General features: G+C 36.3%; 1 protein-coding gene across 7 annotated transcripts in view; it reads left to right on the forward strand.

Annotated features, from left to right (window-relative positions):
• The window catches only part of THOC2 (THO complex 2), a 117,834-nt gene that overhangs the window by 53,253 nt on the left and 50,086 nt on the right, over window positions 1-14,495 (forward strand). For all 7 annotated transcript variants that reach the window (XM_045852173.1, XM_045852169.1, XM_045852168.1 and 4 more), the window contains exons 9-12: window positions 6,763-6,855; window positions 9,539-9,694; window positions 10,295-10,467; window positions 11,697-11,892. In XM_045852173.1, the coding sequence (XP_045708129.1) occupies window positions 6,763-6,855; window positions 9,539-9,694; window positions 10,295-10,467; window positions 11,697-11,892 (618 nt within the window). The remainder of the gene's footprint in view (window positions 1-6,762; window positions 6,856-9,538; window positions 9,695-10,294; window positions 10,468-11,696; window positions 11,893-14,495) is intronic.

A 14,495-nucleotide genomic window follows, 5' to 3' on the forward strand; every position in this document is an offset into this window, starting at 1 on the left:
AACTTGTTCAATCCCCATAGCACACTCTACCTTTTGAATTTATCTAATTGCTTTTTCATGGTTGGTTTAATTTGTTCTTTGTTTCCTGTCTTCCTTATGTGCCTGGAGTTGGGCCTAAAGGCTTGATTTGATTATGTTCGGGTAAAATATTTAAAAGCAAAAATACTAAGAGGGTTGTGCATTATGTTTTATATTGTGTCTGACTGTTAATGTTCCAGTAAGTTGATGACAGTCCTTTTACTCCATTATACAGTGATACTTCCTCCCTTGTCAGTAGCAGGTTATCTGCAGGTTGATACTTAGTCACCATGTGAACACCCATTTTTTTCCATCAGTCTTACATTAAGTGGTTTAGAATGCATGTATGATCCTTTCCTGAGTCAACTATTTAAGGTTTCAAATTCTTGAAATTTACTAATTTTATGATGCCTTCTACATTTTTTAGGTGTCATTCTTTTTATGAAGAAGAGTTGTCCCTTATCAGCTTGGTTGTTTGGTTACCCTGAAATACATTCCTACTGGAAAGACAGGACAAGTGCTTTAATTTTTCTCTATTAATTACTAGCTCTTAAACTGAGGAGTTTCTTTAGTAGCCATCTCTAGTAATGACATGAGTAGTGTTTGTGTGAGAGAGATGAGAGACAAAAAGAGATAGTGTGCATTTGTATTTTGACTGAGGTTAAAGGATTGATATGGTTAAGGTAGCAGTGGAAGTTGATGAGATTCTGAATATATTTTGAAGGCAGAGCCAATAGTATTTAGGTAGATTAGATACAGAATATGAGAGAATAGAGTTAAAGACTTTTTGGTTTTGGATTGAGCAGCTACAAAGATGGTGTTATCATCATCTGAGATAGGGCAGATTTCAGGTGAAATGGATGTAGAGTATTGTCAGTAAGGTTAAGTTTTGGACCTGTTAAGTTTGAGATGTCTGTTAGATATCCCAGTGGAGATGTTCAGTACATTACTGGACGTATGGATCTGGTGTTCCAGAGAAAGGACTGGGCTAGAATAGAAACATAGGTGTCAAAAGTGTGGAGATGATATTTAAAGTTGTAATAATGGATGAAATCATCAGGGGTTGGCTATAAAGAGATAAGAGAGGAGATCCAAGGGCTCATTCTTGTGGCATTTCAATATTAAAGGGCCTGGGAGGATGGGAGGAACATATGAGGTAAGAGGAAAACAAAGAGAATATGGAATTTTGGAAGCTAAATGGAAGAAGGAACGATCAACTCTGTTAAATACCTCTGATAGGTCATTTAAGGTGAGAACGAAAAATTAATAATTGGATTTATCAGCAGTAAGGTCAAAGCTAGCTATTTTGGTAGAGTTGGAGTAGTGTTAAGAGGGAATGGGGAGAGTGAAATTGGAGACAGTGAGATTAGTCAGCTCTATAAAGGAGTTGCTGCAGAGACACAGACAAATGGGGTGGTAGCTGGTACGGCAAGTGAGCTGGAGAGATTTTAAGATGGGAAAGAGAAACTCATTTCTATGCTGATTGGAATGATTGAGTAAAAAAGAGGAAAGCTGATGATGTAGGAGAGAGGAAAGAATTACTGGAGTAGTGTTCTTGAGTATGAAAGAGAATGGAGTTAATGACATAAGGGGATGGACTGACTTTAAATAGGCGCACAGAGAATTTATCTATAATAGCAGGTGGAAAGGCAGCATATGTTGGTATAGTTGTTGGTAGGTGGGTAGATATGATGGTGATAGTTTATAAAAGTCCTATTGATTGCAGTAGTTTCTCATTGAAATAGAAAGCAAGGTCATCAGCAGAGAGAATGACAGAGGAGGTTTTGGAGATTAGGAGAGATGATAGGAAATAGTTGTGTAAGACAGTGAGAGAGTGAATGGCCAATGGAGATAGAGTATGATTGGCCATCAGCATTAAGGACCCACTTGAGGGTAGATATGTGAAATTGGCATTTTGTAGGGGTTGTAGGTATTGGTAATACTAAGTTTAAGATATCGAGGGAATGGCTGAGATAGGTAAGGGAGAAGATTTGGGGAAGAGAAAGTCAAGGAGCAAAGAGGCCAGCAAGATGGAACTATCATTTACATGTATATGAAAATTTAAAATTAGGAGAGGAATAGAGATGGGGAGAGCTACAGTGAATCAGAGGGGCAGTGCTAAATGAAGGGCAGTGATGCTGGGGTCCACAGATGGCAACAATAAGACACCATGAAAATGGCAGAGTAGAGAACTCTGGAGGTCTGTCCCTCCATAAAAGTAACCAAGGAGTTGGCAAAAACTGTCAATCAACTTTTACAGGACTCTGGAATTTAATAAAAAAAAAAACGTAAAACAACCAAGGAAAACCTTGGTGAAGAAAGCTACTGCTATGGGATAAGAGCAATGTCACATTTTAAATTGCCTATGTACTATCTATCACACTCAGATACATGGTTGGCCATGAAGATAGAAGCCCACACTCCTAGTGAGGATCGCTAATGCCAGAGGATGCAAATAATTGTTTTCAGAGAACTGTGGGTTTTGACCTATCTGGGATGGCCTGTCTTTTCTTTTGCCTGACTGGGAACATCCCCAGAGCTGGGGTGGCTTTTGCCCAAAGGATTTTGCCTTTAACAACTATTGGCTTTAGCAGCCTGGAACAAGAAACAACAGTTGGACAAGTGATAGAGGGACTTGAAAAGTTGGGAAGGAAGAAGTTGAATAAGAAGCTTTGTGGCAGGGGGTGGAGGAGGGGAATAATGGCTTTTAAAAAGTAGATGAATATACCAGGTAATAGGGGAAAAAGGCCATGTACATGCCTAGAACTCTATGCATGCTCAGAAAAGGGCTGAGAAGACCCTGAGCTGTTTTCCTCTGAATGGCCTTCAGGCTCTGTAAAAACAGGAAGTGAAGACTAAGGCAGGGTTATAAATGACCTTGCCAAGTGTTGAGGAGTGCCCTAACACACCGCCAATTTGCAAAGAGTGGGAGGTTATTTATCTTCTTTTTTTTTTGGCTGGGTGGGGCCCTCTGGCCTTTAAAAAAACTTAAAACACTAGCTGACTACTAAGTTAACAGAATGCAGATTCAGTGGCCACACATGACAATAATATAGACTTTAGAAAATGAGTTTAGGAAAGTCACTGTTCAAGCAAACAATAACCCCCAGTAAGCAGCATCAATAAACCCCAGAGCAGGTGCAGAATGTGATTTTCTAAGTTGCTGCATAATACTCAAATGTCCAATTTTCAACAAGAAATAATGAGGTGTGTAGACAAACAAAATATGGCTTATTCGCAAGAAAAAATAATAGAAACTGTCCTTGAAGAAACCCAAGCAATGGACTTACTAGATCAATAATTTAAGTCAACCATCCTAAATATGCTTGTGATCTATAGGAAATCATGGGGAGAACTAAAGGAAACCAGAAAAGTATGATCTCATCAGATAGAATATCAATAAAGAAATAATTATAAAAAAGGAACCAAACAAATTCTGGGATAAAAAAGGTACAATAACTACAGTGAAATACTTACTAGAGGGGTGCGAGAGCAAATTTGAGAAGGCTGAAGAAACAATCAGCCAACTTGATAGTCAATTGAGGCTATCCATTCTGAGGAGCAGAAAGAGGGCAAAAACAAAGAAACATGAACAGAGCCTATGAGACCTACAGGACACCATCAAGTGTACCAGTATGTACATTATGGAGTCCTAGAGGCAGGGGAGAGAGATGAAAGGACAGAAAGCATATTTGAAAAAATAATGGTTGAAAATTTCTGAAAAAATATGAAACTTCACATCAAAGAAAGTCCACAAACACCAAGCAGGAAAAACTCTAAAGAGATTTCACACTGAGACACAGTACAGTCAAATTGTTGAAGCCAGAGACAAAGAGAATCTTGAAAGCAATAAAATAGATGCGACCCGTTATGTACAAGAGATCCTCAAAAAGATTTACAGCTGATTTCTCTTGGGAAGGCAGTGTGATGTCATGTATAAGGTGCTGAAAGAATACAATTGTTAACCAATAACTCTGAATCCAGCAAGACTGCCCTTCACAAATAAGAGATGATGATATTCCAAGTTAAAACAGGAGCTGGGGGAGTTCATCACTAGTAGAGCTGCCCTCCAAGAAATGCTAAACGGAGCCCTTCAGGCTGAAATGAAAGGACACTATAAAATAACTTGAAGCCGTATGAAGAAATAAACACTAGTTAAGGTACCTATAGGTAAACATAAAAGCCACTGTGGTTATTATTATTACTATTTTTGTATTGTAGCTCCTTTTTTCCTATATGGCTTAAAAGAGAAAGGAATAAAACAATAATTATAAATCTGAATTGGCACACAATGTGTAATGTTATAAAAGAGGGAGGGATAAAGATGTATAGGTGCAGAATTTTTTATACTATTGAGATTAAGTCAATATTAATTAAAACTAGGTTATTATAAGTTTAAAGTGTTAATTGTAATAGTACCTATGGCAACCACTAAGAAAATAACTAGGAAATAAACAAAAGGCAAGGAGAAGGAAATCAAAATGGTAAACTACTAAAAAAGTCAAACACAAATGAAGGCAGTAAGTAATAGGAAATGAGGAAGAAAACATAAGATACATAGGCTTAGCAAAATGGCAGAAGTCCCTCCTTGTCAGTAAATTTAAGTGTAAATGAATTAAACTTTAATTAAAAGGCACAGTTCAGCAGAATGTATAAGAAAAGCAAGATTCAACTATATGCTATCTTTAAGAGACGCACTTTAGATCCAACAATACAACTATGTTCAAAGTAAAAGTATGGAAATACATATCTCATGCAAATAGTATCCAGGAGAGAAGTGGGGCTATTCTATTATCAGACAAAATAGACTGTAAGATATTTTTCTAACAACAGACAACAAAGAATATTATATACTGATAAAAGTGGCAACCTACCAAGAAGGTACAGTATTTATAAGCACATGTGCACCAAACAGAGCCTCAGAACATTAACAGAGTTGAAGGGAGAAATTGGTTTTACTAAATAATTGTTGGGCATTTCCATACCCCACTCTCATTAATAGAATAGTGAGACAAGATCAATAAGCAAATAGAGCACTTAAACAACATTATAAACCAACTGGACTTTAAACAGACATATAGAGAGAACACTCCATCCAACAATAATAGGTTACAAATTCTTCTCAAGTGCACATGGAACATTATCTAGGCTAGACCCTGTTAGAGACCACAAAACAAATCTCAATGAATTTGGAACATTGAAATTATACAAAATAAATTCTTTGACCACAATGGAATGAAAACATCGCAATTGTGAGGGATAGTAAGTGATAGGGAATTAAGAGCTGGGTGAGCTTTAGAGAGAGGGTGCAGGGAAATAATATGAAAACAGCTTTAAAAAGTAGACTCTTACCCCACCTCTGGGCCTAGTAGTATCAGGGGTCTGGGGAAAACAGCACCACTTGACTGGGTTGTAGTGGGTGCGGTATTTCTGGGGAGTGCTAAGCCACCTTTGAGCATGAAGGTGGAGGGAACAGTTAGAGGAGAGGTAGGGGGTTTTGCTGCGAATGGGTCATAAATTCCAGAGGATTCTGTGGAAATTTTTTCAAGAATGCAGAAAGGTGAGGTAGTACAGAACAGGGATTCTGTGGAGCAATATGAGGATCAGAGTGTGGGAGTTTACATTTGGCCTGGTAGTTTGGGCTTCTGGTGGTGACTCATTTAAACAGATGTAGAAATATTGAAAGTATTCCTGGTGGATTCAAGTAAGGTAGTTAGCTTTTGTGGGTTTGCCCTGAAACCCTGGTTTTCTTTTGTTTTTATGGATAATGTGTTACTACAGATAACCCTTTATAAACATTTAAAATGAAACTGTTAAGTTGAAAACTTATGTACCCTAAAACTTACAGTGAAACAGTGCCTTCTTTATATATGTATTAGTTTGATTAGCTTCACGTGTTATGTGCAGAATACCTCTCAACAATTGTAGGGGGAGCCTTACTTAGATCTCATTTTCAGCGTTGAGTAGAAGCAAAATATAATGTATAGCCACTGTTTGCTTTTTATTTACATTCGGTCATTTAGTAATTGCCAGGTGCTCTCACTTCATTCTTCTTTTCATCTGACCCCAAGTAGTGTAAAAATTAAGGAAGAATTCTTTTTGATAGCATTCAAAGATCCTTCTGTTTCCTTGTAGGGTCCAATGGACTGGCCTGGAATTGGTGATTCATTCTCTCTCTCTCTCCCCTCTCTCCTCTCTCCTCTCTCATTGATTTATCCATGTGTAATATATGTAGACACCTATTTTGAAGGGGAAATCAGCTGACAAACACACATTCTTAGCACAAAACCCAAGAAACAAAAGAATAGGGAGTATGTATAAAGCAGACACAAATGGTTCTGCATTTGCAAGTTTGTCAGTCTTATCTGTGTTTCCACCTAGAACTATTTGAAAAAAAGCAAGTTAAGAAAACACACATATAAAGAAATTCAAACTAAATATTATGCAGTATAAAATCACCCTATTCTGTTTACGTTTTAGATTTGTTCAAATATTAGCATGCATTGTAAAATGTGTCCATTTTTAAAACTCCTTTCTTTGTGATCATCATCAGATGTTTCAGTATGAAAAGGGATATTGACATAATTATCTTTGTCCTGAATTCAGATGTTATGTATGCTCAGGAAGAGCAATGGCTATTGTTGAGCAAGAGTTATTGATCTAATTTTTTCTTAAATATTGGTAGATAAAGGATATGATTTTAATTGTACTTTATGCACTAAATAGAAACTTTTGTTTTTCAAGGAACCAAATGGAGAGACTCCTTCATCTTTATACAGAGTTGCAGCAGTACTTCTACAAGTAAATCTTATTGATTTAGATGATCTCTATGTACATGTAAGTCAAGTGGGCTGCTAAGAGTCTTTGGTTGTCTGTTCCAGGGGTGGGGAAGAGAAGTAGGCAGCTATCTAGTACTTCAGGGTTGGTCATAGACTCTCAAGTCTTAATTTTGAAGCCCAGATGCATTATTACTTTGTGTTTATAAAGTGAATGCCTTTAATTCTTTTATAAATTATGGAAATCAAATACCTTTTGTCACCCTTACAGAGTTCAAGGTTGGATATGAAGTTAAAAGTTCTTAATTATTATCAAGTCAGATCTTGGGGGGGAGGGGCCAAGTTCTAACCAATGTGGTTTTAGACTTCTCTATTATGTGCAACAAATTATAGGAAACACGGGATTACCTAGATATTCTTTCCTTCTCTCTACAATGTTAATTTTTGGCATTCAGGATGAATGGGGAAGTCTTCGCGTATTTTTTAAAAGTGGCTTTTCTTGTGTTTTTACTGGGTAATAAATGACTAGTATTGTACTTTTATTGCTGGATCCAGATATAGAAGAGTATGTATGTTATTGTGATTGATGATCTTTAAGGTAGCAACAGATTAGCCTGTTAGTTTGAAAAACTAGGTTTGTAGTATAGAACTTTCTGTTTTATGATGTTGTGCATTAGGATATCTATTAAGTTAAAACAAACCTGTTCAAAGCTGACATCATCTTCACTGCCTTTGAGGTCACTTTTAACTTCCTTGCCTATCATCATATATTGTGGTTACAGAGGTGAATAAAACTTGATCTCTACATTGGAAGCAGTCATAATCTACTGGGAGAGAAAACATTTAGCATTGTGTAATAGGAACTATATTGGAGGTATTCACATAGTGCTGTGTATGTGTGGGGGGTCCTCAGACTAGATAGTGATCCTTTCTTTCTGGGGGCATTCAAACTAGTGATGTTGAACTGGGAGTTTGATGATCAGTAGGCAATGGCTATGCTTAAAAGGTGGGAAACTTCATAGGTAGCATTAACTGGATATAAAGGCAGGAGGTTTGAAAGGGCTTCATTGTTACCAGGAAGCTCAGAGTAATTGGAGCCTAGGATGGTATGTAGGGGTGATGAGGATGAAAAGTAGGTTGGGTCTAAACTGTGAAGGACCTTAAGTGCCATAGTAAGGAGTTTGGGTTTTTTTCTTGTTGGGAATAGAGAGCCATTCAAGATTTAAAGGAGAGGAATGAAGTACAAACTGAAAACATGGAAATTTGGTCAGGAAAAAAGGAGAATTTGAAGACATAGGTATGAGATTATAGTGCAGACTGGCAGGACAAATGGAAAATACAAAAATGATGATTGATTTATTAATGGTATGTTTGAATTTAACAATAAATGAAGGCAGACTAAGTGTTCCTGTTGAGGTGACAAAGATGTCCAAACAGGATTAAAAACCAATTTATTGATTACATAAGACTTCTAAAAGACAAAGAAGTTTGAAAGTAAAAGAGTGGGAAAACTATAGTAGGGAAATTATGATTATTAGACAAAATAGACTTTGTGGTCTGTTTTGGTCATAATAATGAAGTTGTATTCACTAGGAAGATGTGATAGTTGTAAGTTTATATACAACTAAAAATATTCTCAAATACACAAAACTAGAAATTGAGAGAACTATAAAGAAATTTACAGTTCACCCATTATAATGGGAGATATTAGAGGCAATTACAATAGTCTAAGTAAAAGATGAGGACCTATGGCAGATAAGTAAAGCAATAAAAATGGGTTTGATTGCCAGTGGGGAGCATAAATAATGGGAGAAAGTCTTGCTTACCTCCTTGCACCAGTTTGTAGTGACTTTTCTTCCACCTCCCCATTATTTGACTAATGGGATGAAGTCTAAAATATGTAGTTCAATATTTTGCTATATTTCTGTTTATTGTTTCCTGATGGTTTACTTTGCTTTGGAATTAGCTACTGAAATAGAGTATGCATTTCTAGAGGCAGGAACATTTGTTTTATAACTCACTATAGTGCCTAGCTGAAATTACTAAGTAATGGTTCTTTGGTTATATTTTTCTTAGTGTGATTTATTTTATGAAATGTCTACATTAACCATCTTCCTCTCATATATGATAGCTGTACTTGACATACTTGATCCTTTTTCATAATGGAGGGTCGACAGTACACACATTACTTTCTCTTTTGTAATAAACTAGAAACTAGTTTGTGCGTTAAGTCAAATAGGTATCTAGAAAATGAAAAGTGAGGTGTCAAGTTCATAATTTTTCTACTTGAAATTTTTAATTTAAAGAAATCAATTTTACCTCTTTATATAATTTAGCTATCCCAAATTGGGTCCATGTGAAGTACTTTACTTAATTTGGGCTTTGGCTTTTAAAGGGGAAATCTATAATATTTTTCATGGAACATGTACACATTTTCTTGTATAAACTAATAAATTCAATGGTAAACATCATTGTAGTATTATATTAATTTAGGACCTCTAACAGACAGGGGACATGAAACTCAAACTAATACCAAGTTTTAAAGGGTATACAAAATTTAGGTACTTAACTGTGTCAGATTTTAAGAACATAATGGAAAGAAACTTATTTAGATGGGAAATCATGGTCATGAATAGGCTAGACTTCTTATGTACAGTTTTATCAATCGATAGTAAACAGTATTTGCTTTTTATATATGCAAATAGTATTATATATTTTATGAAATTTTAATGAACCATTTTTAGCTTCTTCCAGCTGATAATTGCATTATGGATGAACATAAACGAGAAATTGTGGAAGCTAAGCAAATTGTTAGAAAACTTACGATGGTTGTATTGTCTTCTGAAAAAATTGATGAGCGAGAGAAAGACAAAGAAAAAGAAGATGAGAAAGTAGAAAGGGTATGTAGTTCTTTCTAATAAAATTAACATTGTTTTCTAGATTTATAATTATACAGTTTAACTTGTAATAATTAATCAACTTATAGAAGAATAATTTCGTAATTTTGATTTTGGTGAAACATGGTTTTCAGAATACTAATTTGCAGAGGTGGTTTTGCTTTTAATTTGATTGCTACCTTCCCAAAAGAGGCTGTCATATTTTTATATAAAATTCAAAATGTATCTAAGTAAATCACAAATGTATTGACTATATTTGTGCTATGTGTATTAATGTCTTTCAAGTCCTAAAGGGATTCTCAAAGATGAATGAATTCTGGTTCCCTGTGGCCCAATAAAACATTAAGTACAGCTCAATATAATCCTAAGCCTGTAAACTGTCACACTGCCTCTGCTAAATGTAAAAGAAAATCCTGTTGGTTTTTTTAATAGCTAAAATCTTGATTATACTTTGAGGACTATAACATTGCATTTCCCATGAATGACAGCTGTTGGTGACATGCATTGCTGTGTGTGTTTAGCTCTCTTTTATTAATGAAAAAATATTAAGATTTATTGGTGTTCATATTCTGAGAATTTTTTGCTGTAATTGTTTCTTTTTAGCCACCTGACAACCAAAAACTTGGTTTGTTGGAAGCCTTATTAAAGATTGGTGATTGGCAGCATGCACAGAACATTATGGATCAGATGCCTCCATACTATGCTGCTTCACATAAGCTAATAGCTCTTGCTATTTGCAAGCTCATTCACATAACTATTGAGCCTCTCTACAGAAGGTATGTTAATGTATGCTTTACTAATCATTGAGGTAGAAATAGTTTAGTACTACAACAAAATCTGCATATTTATCTTGTCTCCTCAAACCATTTTAGTGTGTTTTATGAGAAGATAAGAACTATTTAGAGTGTATCAGTCTGATATGTGCTAATCAGTGATTGTAATTCTCCTGATGTCTAGACTAGGTATTGGAGAATGTGTGCTGCAGGGTAGTCTAAAAACTAGAGGTTAGACTTCTAGGTTGGATTTGTTCCTTTGAGAGTGAAGACTCCATTCTTCTGTTTTTGACTTTCCCCTTCTCTTTTGGGGGAAGAACATTCCTAAGGCTTTTACTGAGTGTAATTTTCTTCTGTGTCTGGTTGAGTAGCTCTGAGTGAGGACCTTGCTTCTCTTCTTGCCTTACCTTTCCCAGAAAATAAGCTGCTCTTCTGGAAATTGCTAGTGAAAATCTCTTTCATTATCCCTAGTTATTGCGTTGACCAGTCGTCTAGCTCAGCCTACTTTCAGGATACTTAAGAGAAGTATTGGCAGCAGCTCTGGCTTCAGCACCACAGATCAGAGCCTGCCTCAGATGCCTCAGCCTTGTGGTTCATGCATAGCTGCTGGCTGCTTTCTTCCAGTGCCACCTGGGTTGTGGACCATGAAGGCTTCTCAGAGAGTGACCCCTGTGACTCCACAGTGGGACACCTGCTAGCAGGTGAAAACTCTGGGTATACTCTCCTTCTTAGTGTGAAACCCTCTTTCATTATGCTGCTCACCTTCCCTTCCACCAAACTACCTCCTGCTCAGTCTAGGTAGTGGAACCCAGATTGAGAAATGTTTATTGACTTGAATCAGTGTCGTAATATTCATATATTTTTGTTTTATCCCCAGCATCTCTGAGGTCCATTCTTTGTTCCCCATTCCTATATCCAGTTTCCTGAGACTGGCTGAGCTTAACTAAAAACAAATTCATATGATGTATGTTAAATGTTACTTAGAATCTGCATTTCTCTGATTTCTTTTTCTTATGCCATTAATTTGAAACATTTTCTGAGCTCTAATGTTTTTCAGGTGAATATTCTTTCTGTCTTTTTCTACTTGTTAAATTAGCTGGTATAATACAGTTAGGCACAATTGAAATATAGAAAGCAAATACAAACAAGAAAAGTTTTACTTTTAATATGATTGTGTTAAGTTAAAATGGGGTATTGTATATTATACATGTAAATTTTGCTTCTTTTTATAGGGTCGGCGTTCCTAAAGGTGCTAAAGGCTCACCTGTTAATGCTTTGCAAAATAAAAGAGCACCAAAACAAGCAGAGAGCTTTGAAGATTTGAGGAGAGATGTCTTCAATATGTTCTGTTACCTTGGTCCTCACCTTTCTCACGATCCCATTTTATTTGCAAAAGTGGTGCGCATAGGCAAATCATTTATGAAGGAGGTTAGTAAGATTTTTTTTCTTCCAAGTAGAAAATAAAATTTTGGAATGAGTTTATTTATGTTATGTGTATCTCTAGAAATAAAACAAAAACTGAACTATAATTTAAGAAAAGGTTACGTTGAGTAAAGTTTGGGGAATGTCCATTTATATTTTTATGTGTGTGCATGCGTGTGTGCGCATATGAGGTCTGACCAGAAAAAGTCCAACAGCCATTGTTAATATAACAAGAATGGTTTGTGGGACATCGATGTAACCTGGTGGCCAAGAAGAGTGGACTGGAATGCACATGTGTAAACAATGATGACTTCACTGTACTAGTCGGCGGGGGGCGGGTAGATGCTGTTGAGTGAGCATGTGTACTGTGTGGCTGTTGCATTCAAAATGACTCAGTGAGTAGAGCAACGAATCTGCATCAGATTTTGCATTAAGCTTGAATATTCTTCCATGGAAACTATTTCGATGATTTAGAAGGCTTTCAGGGACGATGCAATGAGAGCAGCACAAATAAAAGTGTGGCACAAATGCTTCAAAGATGGTTGTGAATCTCTTGAAAGTGATCCATGTTTTGGAAGGCCTGCAACAAGCAGAACACCTGAGAATGTTGAACCTGTATGGGCTGCAATCAACAGAGATTGGTGACTGACAGTGTGAGAACTAGAAGGTGATCTGGGGTTCCCAAAACTACTACGTCCAAGATTTTGATGCAGGATCTTGGCATGAAATGTCTAGTGGCAAAATTCATTTGTGGCTTCTGTTACCAGAGCAGAAGGAACATTATGCTGCAGTTGTTAATGACTTGATTCAAACCATACCAGTGAACCAGATTTCCTCAAGAAGGTCATAACTAGAGATGAATCATGGGTCCAAGGCTATGATCTGGAAACAAAGGTCCAGTCTTTCCAATGGAAGTTTCCTGGTCCTCCACATCTGAAGATGTGACAAAGTTGCAGCAAGATCAAGACATGTTAACTGTGTTTTTTGATGAAGAAGGTATTGTCCATCACAAGTACGCCCCTCCAGGCCACTTAATAAGGAGTATTACCTCAGTGTTCTTCCTTGGGTGAGAGATGCAATACAATGAAAATGGCCGTAGCTATGGGCAACTGGTCATTGGAGGCTTCATTATGACAATGCTCCTGCCCATGCATCATGTCTCATGCAGTTTTTTGGTGAACCAGCAAATCACCCAGGTGACTCAGCCTTCCTACAGCCCGGATTTGGTGCCCTGTGACTTCTGGATTTTCCCAAAACTAAAATCACCTTTGAAAAAGGGAAGAGATTTCAGACCTTTGATGAGATTCAGGAAAATATGATTGAGCAGATGATGGCAATTCCAACAAAGAATTTTGCAGAGTGTTTTGAACAGTGGAAGAGATGCTGGGAGAGAACTGTGTGAGGTTCCAAGGTCCCTACTTTGAAGGGGACTGAGACGTCTTTGTCCTATGTACAGTGTTTCTTGTATCTTCTTTGGTAAATGTCTTTAATATTACATTGCTGGGTACTTTATGGACAGACCATATATATACACACATATACATGCACACATAGATATTAGATATATCCAATATCTATATTATATTTAATATCTATATGCATATATGTGTATAATTATATGTATCTGTGTGCACATATATGTGTATTCTATATAATTACAGATATAATTATACCTATATCTATAATCCTATCTATGTATTTTCATATATATGTCTCTATCTTAAATCTAGCTGGATTATTAGTCAAGTGCCCACGTAGGAAAATATGCTTTGGACAAATGATTGCTTTTTGAATCCCCTTATAATTAGTGGTTAACTCAGCATTCTTTCCCCTTTTCTTCTCAGTTATTTTCTTGGTTGCTATTTTGAGTCATTGCCATTATTTGTATGAAGTCCCTTGAACCTCAAACTGTTAAGGATTTGCTTTTAATTTTTTTAGTAAACTTTTTATTGAAATAAAACATAAATACAGAAAGTACACAAGTCATAATTGTATAGCTCAATGACATTTTCCAAAGTAAACACCCAAGTATCCACCACACAGACCAAGAAATAGAGCAGTCAGTACCAGCACCCCAGAGTTTCTGTTGGACTCCCTTCTAGTCAGTACCTTAGAGGTAACCATAATTTATGCTATTTTTGTTTGGTTTTGAAATCAGCTTTGAATTAAATTTATGTACAATAAACTTCACAGATTTTAAGTGTACAGTTTGATAAGTTTTGACAAATGTATACAATTGTGAATCCACCATCACAGTTATGATATAGTATATTTTCATCACCCTAGAAAGTTCTGTCTTTCCTCTCTGCTGTCAATTCCCTCCCTTTATTGTTGGTTCCTGGCAACCACTGATACGCTTTCTGTCACTATAGTTTTGCTTTTTTCTAGAACTTCATATAAATGCAATTGGAGCTTTCTGTCTGGTTTTTTCCACTTAATGCTTTTGAGATTCATCCAAGTTGTTGCATGTGTCAGAAGTTCTTTATTGCCAAGAATTATTTCATTATATAGATGCAACCAGAGTTTATTCACCAGTTGGTGGGTGTTTGCACTATTTCTAGTTGAGGGCTATTATAAATAAAGGTGCTATGAATATTCTTGTACAGTCT

This window comes from Phyllostomus hastatus, unplaced genomic scaffold (genome assembly GCF_019186645.2).
Source record: "Phyllostomus hastatus isolate PE091 unplaced genomic scaffold, TTU_PhHast_1.1 phas_contig_90, whole genome shotgun sequence".
Classification (NCBI taxonomy): domain Eukaryota; kingdom Metazoa; phylum Chordata; class Mammalia; order Chiroptera; family Phyllostomidae; genus Phyllostomus; species Phyllostomus hastatus.